General features: G+C 40.0%; 4 protein-coding genes across 8 annotated transcripts in view; 2 read left to right on the top strand and 2 right to left on the bottom strand.

Moving 5' to 3' along the window:
* Positions 1 to 505: 505 nt before the first annotated feature.
* Positions 506 to 4,945, top strand: LOC128872244 (beta-alanyl-dopamine/carcinine hydrolase). The gene is made up of 8 exons (XM_054114724.1): positions 506 to 747; positions 1,406 to 1,543; positions 2,461 to 2,658; positions 2,758 to 2,868; positions 3,010 to 3,226; positions 3,393 to 3,633; positions 3,739 to 3,935; positions 4,006 to 4,945. The coding sequence occupies exons 2-8, from the start codon at positions 1,412 to 1,414 to the stop codon at positions 4,125 to 4,127; spliced, it is 1,218 nt and encodes a 405-aa protein (XP_053970699.1). The 5' UTR covers positions 506 to 747; positions 1,406 to 1,411; the 3' UTR covers positions 4,128 to 4,945.
* LOC128872246 (putative E3 ubiquitin-protein ligase UBR7) lies at positions 4,798 to 7,137 on the bottom strand. Of its 2 annotated transcripts, none has more exons than XM_054114727.1 (8): positions 6,814 to 7,137; positions 6,414 to 6,652; positions 6,130 to 6,318; positions 5,891 to 6,040; positions 5,715 to 5,826; positions 5,436 to 5,617; positions 5,202 to 5,361; positions 4,798 to 5,099 (listed from the first exon to the last, which is right to left on the bottom strand). In XM_054114727.1, the coding sequence occupies exons 2-8, from the start codon at positions 6,552 to 6,554 to the stop codon at positions 4,948 to 4,950; spliced, it is 1,086 nt and encodes a 361-aa protein (XP_053970702.1). In that variant the 5' UTR covers positions 6,555 to 6,652; positions 6,814 to 7,137; the 3' UTR covers positions 4,798 to 4,947. The 2 variants fall into 2 exon arrangements, with proteins under 2 accessions (XP_053970702.1, XP_053970701.1); XM_054114726.1 differs by having other exon boundaries at positions 6,414 to 6,572.
* Positions 7,138 to 7,262: 125 nt separating this feature from the next.
* Positions 7,263 to 9,226, top strand: LOC128872245 (39S ribosomal protein L38, mitochondrial). The gene is made up of 6 exons (XM_054114725.1): positions 7,263 to 7,630; positions 7,687 to 7,839; positions 7,925 to 8,252; positions 8,337 to 8,495; positions 8,578 to 8,714; positions 8,785 to 9,226. Exons 1-6 carry the CDS (start codon positions 7,492 to 7,494, stop codon positions 9,075 to 9,077), a joined length of 1,209 nt encoding a protein of 402 aa, XP_053970700.1. The 5' UTR covers positions 7,263 to 7,491; the 3' UTR covers positions 9,078 to 9,226.
* Positions 9,144 to 10,025, bottom strand: part of LOC128872241 (uncharacterized) — a 5,159-nt gene continuing 4,277 nt past the window's right edge. For all 4 annotated transcript variants that reach the window (XM_054114715.1, XM_054114713.1, XM_054114716.1 and 1 more), the window contains 2 exons: positions 9,573 to 9,740; positions 9,144 to 9,407 (listed from right to left, as the gene is read on the bottom strand). In XM_054114715.1, coding sequence (XP_053970690.1) covers positions 9,304 to 9,407; positions 9,573 to 9,740 — 272 coding nt within the window. In that variant the 3' untranslated portion in view covers positions 9,144 to 9,303. The remainder of the gene's footprint in view (positions 9,408 to 9,572; positions 9,741 to 10,025) is intronic.

The raw sequence follows: 10,025 nt of genomic DNA, 5'->3' as shown, positions 1-10,025 counted from the left end.
CACCCTCCCCTTGTTTCAAAAATAAAATGATTTTCAATCATAAAAATGGCTAACGAGTCAAAATCCCATCGTTAGGAATAATAAATTACTTTTTGCTTTCGACGAGTTTCTTGCTGTTTTCATTTGATTAAATATATCAGCTGACCGAGAATGGAGCTATGATATCCCTTACTTTGCATCGTAGATTTCTTTGAACGTCAACTGCTGATGACCGAACGACACAATGTTCGATTCGAGACGATTCGATCGATAGATGCATATGCTTATACATACAGTATATCGAATCGGAACGAATACGATGTTTGAAAGAAAGATAAGGGTTCGCATGGCGGTCACGCGATTGCTGGTGGTAATGGTAAATACATTTAGATGTATTAGTGTGCTTAGATGTGCAAGTACAATACATTTCTAAACGGAAGGTCAGGTAATTCTTTCCCCCTGGAGGTGACTCGCGACTATCTATGTCGCACAACTCGGCTAATCGATGGAAGTCGATAAAAGGTAGATTAGACAGACTTACAGTGTTCGTAGCGGAGACGCCGATCGTGAACCGTCAGTTGCGCGACGTTCATCGCGGTTTCAACCACGTCTACGATTATTTCTTTCCAATTATTTTACTTTTTTTTTTTTGTTATAAATGTTCATATTTGGATAGTTGATATCGCGACACGTGCAACCTATTCACACGAAAAGCGTAAAACCGTCGCGTTAAAAGAGTGAAAGATTCACGCGTCCAAGTAACCGCAGGTATGTTTGCCGAATTCGAATTCGAATTCGAATTCGAATCCGAATCGCGCTCTTCGCACGGCATCGTCCACTTTCTGTGATTTTTCACTCGCGTTTCACGTATCGAGATACGAATTACAATGTCCTTCTGTTTGTTCGAGATTCGTGAGTTTTGACTAAATATTAATGCGTCGTATACGAGTTAAATATACGACATAAAATTGAAAGAAAGTAGTCGAAACAATACACTGGTCGCTGTATGTATTTAAAAAGGAATCGTATCGTTCGTATCATTAATTCCGTGTGTTGTTGGGCATCTTGTAATGTATGGGATCGCGAGTTATCGTCGGTGATGATTTTTGTATTTTCTAGCGCGCGCAACGACATGCGTGTGCCTAAACAAAGAGAGGAAGAGAGATACCGAGCAAGCGAGCGAGCGAGCGACGGCAGAGGGTGGGGGATGGGGGGATTTTTGACGATATCAAAGAACAAGATGTATAAACGTATCGTTGCGACGTATCGAACCGCATTTGAATCATGTTTGAGAGAAAAGGACAAGTGGAAAAGATAACGGCAACGAGTAAACGCCGCGTGTAGCGAAATATTAGCGAAATTCTGTGTAGTTGTAACGGCAACTGCTCTCGTTAACGATAAATTTATCTACTGTAATTCGAAACAGACGAGGATGGTTGATCAAAGTATGACTACGCTGGAATATTCTTCCGAGAACATGATCGAGTCGAAGAATATTGGGAGGAGGCAGACAGTTCCCGTAATTCATACCAGAGGCACTCATTACGACATTGGCTTCGATATCGTAAGAATTCAATTTTTTTAATTAGATCCGTTTAAACGTTGTCGTCGAATACTCGTGAGTCGTCTGTTACGAGTACCACTATACGACGTACATACCTATACATACATATATGTATATGTATATTTGATTGTGAGAAATTACATAATTAACGGGCAGGATTTCGAGCAGCTCTTACCGATTCTTATTTGATTTACAAACGATTTCACGATCGATTCCGCCACTCTGTTCCAAAGGAAATCGACTACTTTGGAGATAAGACGAATGCAAAGTGTGTCTAAATTTGTAAATTACATCCCGTCTGTTTACTTTCTTAACTAGACGTAGGTATGTATGTACATATAATCAACTGAAACGCGTAACCGGCAACTTTTCAATTTCAATCTCATGCTCGAGGTAACCAGTTCGGATTTCTCACTTTTCGATCATTCATTTAATAAGGACTCTTGAAATGTGATTCTACGCGAACGATTGATTTTTTCGCGCGTACATACATACGTACATACATATGGAGGATCGAGGGAAGCTAAAGAAGGAAAAAGAGAGGAAATAAAGAGTAAAGTAGAGTAGAGTCGCAACGAGAGATCGAGATACATGAGCTGCGAATCGTTCTCGCACCTTGTTTCCAAGAGATTGAATACGTTGCGCAACGTTAGTTATATAATACATGACTCCATACGGTTGTGTATTAGTTGTTCGGTAACATGATATATAGCAAGTTTTTCTAGCAACAGGTTTCTCGCGTTTTCGCTGAAGGGGCTTCGGCCAACGCAACACTCCCGCGCCACTTGATTTCGTTTTCGGCACATTGAATCGATGATCGACTCGATAGTCGATACTCGATACTCGATATAACGAGGAACGAGTTTTGGAACGCGAGCTATTAACAAGAGAAACGTAAACATATCTTTTCCCATTAGGGCCGTACATTTTCCGGATTGATTCAACGGTACGTTAACGTATATCGACCGCTCAATGAAACGTACTTACCGCTTTACGAGACCGCTGTTGGCAACAAGATTTACCAGGAAACTCTGAGCTGCGTACAACAGCAATTTCCCGGTTACCTTAGGGAAATCCAAGGAACGTCCGACGGAGCCAACGTTCCTTTTCATAAGGTACGGTCGATAGCGATCGCTCGATTTTCGATTAGGATAATGTTATAATGTTACATTTAGATGCGACGCTACATCGGAAATTCTTTTCTTGTTTCGCAGCTGTTTTTGATGCATTTGGACGACATTGTACCAAACGTAGCAAACGGAGGAGCACAAGGGAACGAGTTACCGGTCGGTTGTTCGACCATTATATGTAATCAGCCAGGACAGGTAGATAAGCGACCGAAATAACTGTTACGAACCAATTATTATTCATTATTATATTTATTATCTGTGCGTTCGTATTCGTGGTCGCAAACTTGCCACTTTTTTTCTCAACGAAATTTTCATTAAATTCGAATGTTGAAACAGGAAATTTTAGGACATAACGAAGACGCGCTTAGCGAAACTTTAAATTATTGGTATCTGGTTTCCGCGCACGTGCTTGAACCAGGCTGCAAAGAGGAAAAATTCACGTCTTTGAGCTATGCCGGCTTTTTGCCAGGATACACGATGGGTTACAATTATCACGGTCTCGTTTATACCATCAATACTCTTAGCGCTGCGAATCTGAGGTCCGGCAAAACGCGTAAGTACACTATCCTATCCGCGAAGGCTTTTCACAATCACACTACATGTATACATGTATGTATACTAGTCTATACCATTCCAGCGTGTCAGACTTCTCTATCGCGTATCGTATGCGGTTATGCGTTACTTTATGCAACTTAAACAACCGAATTTCCGTTAAGCAGCTAGGTACTTTATAACCCGAGGCTTACTTGCCGCTGAGAATTATCTGCAAGCTCAACAAATTTTGAAAAACGACGGTTTCGGTGCGGCCGAAGGATTCTCGGTAAACATGACGTTTTTAACGCAACAAGGAGACAGAATGTTTCACAACGCCGAGATCGGTCCATGCAAAATCGATGACACGCAATCCCAATTGAACATCTTAACCATCGGTCCTGGAGAAAATACCGCCCACTGTAACAAGTGAGTAAACCAACGAACGCGCGCAAACACGTTTTACCGGTACTTGTACTTGTCCGCGACACCCATTATCCAATCGGTCTACCAAAGATCCTACCGAATTTTCAGATATCTTCGATTGAACATTCCAGAAGTCCAAGGTATCATTATAGACAGCAGCGTAAAGAGAATGGAGGCGATCTGTAAGCATCTTCCCGCGAAATCTCGCGAGGATGTTGCAAACATTCTGAGCGATCAGACGGACAACGAGTACAGAGTTTATCAGGAAATTAAAACAGACGACTATGTGAAAACCATCGCCACTGGTACGCGTTTCTCGTATTATTATTACTCGTCGCCTCTATTTACTCATCGATCGAATCGTCTTTCTATCAGGTATCTTTGACTGCGTAAAGAAAACCTGGTCCATTTACACGGACAAACCAAATTCTACGGATCCGATACTCGTGATACCTTTGGAGCTGCACAACCGCGAGACGACCAATTCTACCTTGTAAACTCGAATAAAGTTATCTGCCTTCCTTCCTTCCTTCCTTTCTTCCTTAAATAAGGAATTTAATCGACTTTATCGACAATTATACTTGCTTTCTTTTCGCGTCAACTCGCACACTTGTTTGCGTTTACGCGCGATACTAGTATTCGATGTTTACGTTTCCTCGTCACCATACTCTTCGCGTAATTCAATTTCACCGTTACCTTGAATCTCGCTATTTATTCGTTGTTGTTTGCGTCGTATAGCTTCGATCCAATGCTAGATCCAATCCCCGGATGCGACCCGGGGACGTAATCGCCCAATAAAAAAAAAAATGTAAATTTCATTATTTAACCTACTGTCGATAAAAATGAACAGATTGTAAACAAATTTAAAATTCTATACAAAATCATTCGGATACACTTTCTCAAAATCCGAAAAAAAAGGGATTATCGATCGAAAACAAAGCTTACGATGTCAACGTAAAATTGGCCTTTCGATCGAATAAAAGAGTGGAATCGAAACGGATCGTACGATTCAAGGTTTTACAAAAATAACCAAACATTTTCCTTCTTCTTTTTATCACAAATACCTCACGATTAATTGCAAGCTACGCGAATAACTTCGGTATATTAAATACGAATCAATGATAATATTAATATCAATAATAATAAGAATAATAATAAGAATAAGAATAAGAATAATAATATGATTATAATACGACATCGCGAGAAAAATTCTCTATGACTGAATGAAAAATACAAAGAATGAGTTGTGTAGTTCGTAATGAAAATACGTCGACTTTTTCTGTAGAAAACAAATAAAGGATACTTGATTCATTTATTTCAGCGACAGTATGTCGGTACCACGACTTTTGGCCGCTTTTTTGACTCCATTTCTAAAAAGAATTCCTTTATATCTTCCTCTCGTACCACTTTTTTGTTTTCAGCAAATTTCTGCAAGTATTGTTTCAATCGCTCCTTCATATTATTGTACTCTGTGTACGTAACATGTAACAAAGAAAGAAACGAAACAACAGATATAAATAATCCCTCGTAACGGAAAACGATTCGTCGACAACGTATCTCGATCGCCTTACCTTCGATGGCTGTCAGTTGTTCGACGCGACCTAAAGAAGCGAGAGCCTTCATACCTTTTTCGTACCGCGATTCTTGACTGTTAATTTTACCCGCTTCTTCGTAAGCGTGTACACTGTCGGTTGGGTCGAGAAGAAACGTAACATTTTTCTCTTGATAAAGCTTAAGAAAATACAAGAAATCGATTAACGGTACGAAAAGAAAAAAATTCAGAGTAGGTAAAAAAAAAAGCATACCATCGTGCAGCTTTTACACGTACAAAGAGCAGCTCTCCAGCCTTCGGACCAGAAACAGCTGCCTTTCGACGACACCTTGTTTACAGAATCCTTTCGTGGCATCGTACATCCTTTAGGCTGGTTTTCGATGTCGATACATTCAACTTGCGTTCCGGTCGATGAAATTTCTCTCTTCGCAAACACTACGATACAGACGAATGAATAATGTTAGAGGTCGTCATCTAACCGATCACGAACCAAAACAACGGTAGTGACGGAATGCTCTCTCTTAATAATTACCCCCGTATTTCGCTGCATAATTCCAAAGAAACTCATTTTTTCGCATACATCCAGCGCAAATCATTTCATCGTAAGCTCCGTCTACCGGCATGCCTTCTTCGCATTCTAGATGCTGTAATAATTATTCGAAATCAGATTACGGAAGCTATAATGAAAATGCACGGTAAATGCATTACCATGGAATGATACCAATCCTCGCAAACTACGCACTGCAGCATTTCGTCGTTCACGTTGTCCTCTGGATCTGGATACGGTCTCTTGCAAATGCAATAGAGCCCGTCAAAGTTGTGATTGTAACGGTTCTCAGAGTTTGCAGAGTCTTTTGTCTACAAACGATCCATTAGAATTACAAGCATCGAGTACCAACGAAAACGTCTAGTTGTAACAAAAGATAGAAATATTATATCAAACGTACCACGTCCAAGTTACACTTTTGTCCTGCGAATTTAGAATTGCCGCAATCGCACCTGAAATGTCGTTTGGTATAAAGTTCGACCAATTCGTGACCTTCGTGACAATGAAAGCTGCAGGCCAGGCAAACAGCAGCTCGTATCGATTCTGGACAACAGGTTTTGCAAGCGTAAAGTGCCTGCCGTGTATATCCCTGAAAACATCGAAGAAACGGTTCGACTAAACTATTTATACTTGGATCGTATCTGACATTGATAATGTTAATAGTTGATACTGATATAACGAAACCTTGCTATAAGTGCAATTCTTGTCATCGGATGCGCCCAAGACTGCATAAGCGTCTTCCTCCAATTGCTTCTCCTCCCGTAGTACATCCAACATCGTAACCGAGTTGTCCTCTTCGGTCGTTTCTTCGATTTTATCGGACATTTTCTTCGTCTTCGGACGCTAAAGCCAACGGATCAAAAATTGCGTTTGCTGCAGGACTGCGCGAATCTCATTGGTTCCTCGTAACCCGTAACCATAAACTTGTGCTTTGTTTATTAGTTTATTGTCTTTCAGTATTTAGGCTTGAAAAAATATACTTGAAACGCTCGCGATCGAAATACAGAAAATTTCGATATACACCTTTCCTTATATTTATGGTAATATGAAATTTGTTTGTAACAATACAAGTTGCTATACTTACTTTCGATGCCGTTGATGTTGACAGATGTATCGAGAGATGGCAACAGATGGCAGGCACAACGGCACCAAACGGCACTTGGTCAAGCACAGTCAAGCACAATCGTACCAGTAAACCACAGTTGACGTAAAAACTTGGTAGAAAGTTTGTGGCGCCGCGTGGGAAAAATTCAGCAAACTAAAATGTCGAGCGCATGCGCTTGTATGCATACGTGTATACGCAGTAGCGGGTTTTTTAAATTGCTTTAAATTGTTTAAAAGAAAGGAAAAATTATATGTTCCGAAACGACGGAAATCCTTTCAACTGCGTCTACACTCTGTCTGGTTTACTTTTTTTTAAATAATTTAAAGCAATTTAAAAAACTCGCTACTGTATATACATCTATGCATACACGCACATTCGCTCCACATTTTAGTTGGTTGAATTTTTCCCACACGGCGCTACAAACTTTCTACCAACTTTTAATACGAGAGCTTAGCCTACTGCTACTGGTAGTAGCCACTAATTGGCAGCATTACCGCTATTGCCAGTGCTGCTCAGTGCTCAGTGCTGCTCAGCGCTCAGTGCTGCTATACGAGCAACGGCAACATACACAGGATCGGGCTAAACGAGACTGCAACTTTGATGGAAGAATTGTTAAATCGTTAAATCTTCTTAATACTTGTTCAGAATTATTCAGTCATGTCGAACAAAATTTTTCAAATATACGCTAAAGATTTTCTGCCGCGTATCAAAATTCGTATAGAACAAATTCGACATGGACATCGTATACGAGGGAAGCCACCGATGATTGCTCGTACCCTAAAGCAGCGACTCGAATGTAAGCAAAGAACGATGTTTGTTAGATCGACAAATTTCTAATAGCATTCCTTTTAGCCTTAAACAGAGAGGATCCAAAAATATCGTTTAAAGTAGACATAGGTTTTGCCGTACCAAAACCGTCCAAGGATGTCAAACAAATTTGGTGGACTAAGAGGGCGGCTATAAGATCGGATTCCGAAATGGAGAGACGATCGAGAAATAGATCGTGTACGTAGCAATTGTACCATTCTAATAATATGCGTACGAATATTATACGACGTTACAACAATAATAACGTGTACATCTTTTGTAGTGTTTGTCGATTTAAATTACGTAAAGGAGAGTTGGTTAGAAACGAATAGTCCGTTTCACATTCGTAGAATCGCCGAGCATTACGGAATTTTTCAACATCTGTTCGGCGATGCATATTTTGCACCTATTGTACCGTTACAAATTAATTATAATCTCGACGACGATAAGTCTGTTGGAGTATATAAGGGAAATGTTATAAAACCTAAAGAAGCGTGCAAGCCTCCAGTCGTTGAATACAAAGCGCAAACGGGGACACTATGGACTCTGGTAATGTCTACGCCGGATGGCAACATGCAAAATTCAGAGGACGAGTACTGCCATTGGTTTCTGTGAGCAAACACGATTCTCATCATTTGCCAACGCGCGTCGAAGCGACCGATAACACTAACGCTCAACGATACTTTTTATTTCAGTGGAAATATTCCTGAGAACAAACTGGAACGTGGAGAGCAAATAATGGATTACTTAAGACCGATTCCAGTTAGAGGTGTCGGTTATTATCGGTACATATTCGTGCTTTATAAGCAAACGCGGCGTATAGATTACACGGAATACAAAAAGATTCAACCTTGGTAACTCGACAATTTCGATAAAGAGAATAATAAACTATCCGTTCTTGTCATCTTTAAATTACATTGTTTATATCCATCGTAGTTTACAGTTGAACGAACGCAACTGGAGTACATTGGAATTTTATCGTAAACATCAGGACCATCTTACTCCGGCTGGTTTAGCATTTTATCAAAGCGATTGGGATCCCACGGTGACGGAGTTTTATCATTCTACGTTAGGTGTGTATCGCTATCGTGATAGTTTCAACTTTTACAAATGTTATACGCTTTCTAACTTGACCCGTTGCAGATACGAAAGAACCGATATTTCAGTATGATTTTCCAAAACCGTACATCAAACCGCAGAAATGGTTTCCATTGAAAGAAGCATTTAATCTATATATGGACAGGTACAGAGATCCCAAAGAGATAATGAAAGAATATCTATTAAGAAAATTAAAAAACGTTCATCCTTTTAAAGTACCAAAACCACCTCTGAAATATCCCAATGCATATGCTCTCGACAAGGATCTACCCTCTTGGCTAAAAACGGAAATGAGAAAGGAACGTTTGGGATTGGGTCGAGTTAATGACTTGAAATGAAATAATGTGTTATAAAAAAAAGAAGAAAAAAAGATATGAATACATAAATAAATAAAAGGAATGATATAGCACAGTTACTACTACTATATATGATACAAAGGGTTTTGTTAACAAATTGTGTATGTATATAATAGGAAAGACAATCCAGATTTGCTTGGTAGACTTTTCTTAAATTAATCCATACCATTATTTAATGATTTGTCAGATGAATGAGAAGATTAAGACATCATTCTAGTCGCAAATAGGTTTCTACGGCTTGTTTGCTTCTTAACTTGATCTCGGCACGTGTTGGTATCGAAGAATCGATAGCTTCATGCTCGACAAATAAACCTAACGAATGCATCGTATAAAAATGATGCAGTCAAAAGAGTAAATAATCTAAACTGACGATGAGATTCTAATTTTTCTCGTGGTATCGTTTACGATCGTTGATGCGCTACACATCCGCGATACAACAAACGATACGTACGTTTGTTATCTAACGATTCCGCTTACCCGTTGGCTCCAATTTCTGGCTGTCGAACTTTAATCTCGAATGATAGTCGGAGACGTAAGTTTGATATAAATCTTTTGCTCTGTCTTCTCTATCTTTGTCAAATTCGAAGTTACTCATACCAAACAGTGCTCCTACTTTTCGACTTACGGTCGATAATAACGCCAAACCTATATTTTTATATATACATATATACATATACAGGGTGTCCGAAAAGTCGGGGAGGAGCCGGAAATGGGGGGTAGCTGAGACGATTCTGAACAACAATTTCCTTTGCAAAAATGTCGGATGGGGCTTCGTTAAGGAGATATTAAGCGAAAACACCGACCAATCAGAGCGCGCGTAGACCGTTCGAGCGGCCGCGGTAGCGAAGGCTACGCGCTGACGGCCGCGCATGTACGCGAACAAGCGACTCGACGTGCATCGAAGGACATTGACGCTGCCGCCTAGCGCGT

Source organism: Hylaeus volcanicus, chromosome 2, assembly GCF_026283585.1.
Source record: "Hylaeus volcanicus isolate JK05 chromosome 2, UHH_iyHylVolc1.0_haploid, whole genome shotgun sequence".
Taxonomy (NCBI): Eukaryota; Metazoa; Arthropoda; class Insecta; order Hymenoptera; family Colletidae; genus Hylaeus; species Hylaeus volcanicus.
Note: the sequence above shows the minus strand (reverse complement) of the source record. Positions and strands in the feature narration are given on the sequence as shown.

Bases quoted from the DNA above. Each gene is read 5' to 3' on its own strand.
- LOC128872244 (XM_054114724.1), top strand. From the start codon at position 1,412: ATGGTTGATCAAAGTATGACTACGCTGGAATATTCTTCCGAGAACATG. The intron at 3,634-3,738 runs GTGAGTAAACCA...CCGAATTTTCAG, and splicing joins AATACCGCCCACTGTAACAA to ATATCTTCGATTGAACATTC. The intron at 3,936-4,005 runs GTACGCGTTTCT...TCTTTCTATCAG, and splicing joins TGTGAAAACCATCGCCACTG to GTATCTTTGACTGCGTAAAG.
- LOC128872246 (XM_054114727.1), bottom strand. From the start codon at position 6,554: ATGTCCGATAAAATCGAAGAAACGACCGAAGAGGACAACTCGGTTACG. The intron at 6,041-6,129 runs GTACGTTTGATA...GATCGTTTGTAG, and splicing joins AAAAGTGTAACTTGGACGTG to ACAAAAGACTCTGCAAACTC. The intron at 5,100-5,201 runs GTAAGGCGATCG...TTACGTACACAG, and splicing joins ACAACTGACAGCCATCGAAG to AGTACAATAATATGAAGGAG.
- LOC128872245 (XM_054114725.1), top strand. From the start codon at position 7,492: ATGTCGAACAAAATTTTTCAAATATACGCTAAAGATTTTCTGCCGCGT. The intron at 7,631-7,686 runs GTAAGCAAAGAA...CATTCCTTTTAG, and splicing joins CCTAAAGCAGCGACTCGAAT to CCTTAAACAGAGAGGATCCA. The intron at 7,840-7,924 runs GTACGTAGCAAT...CATCTTTTGTAG, and splicing joins ACGATCGAGAAATAGATCGT to TGTTTGTCGATTTAAATTAC.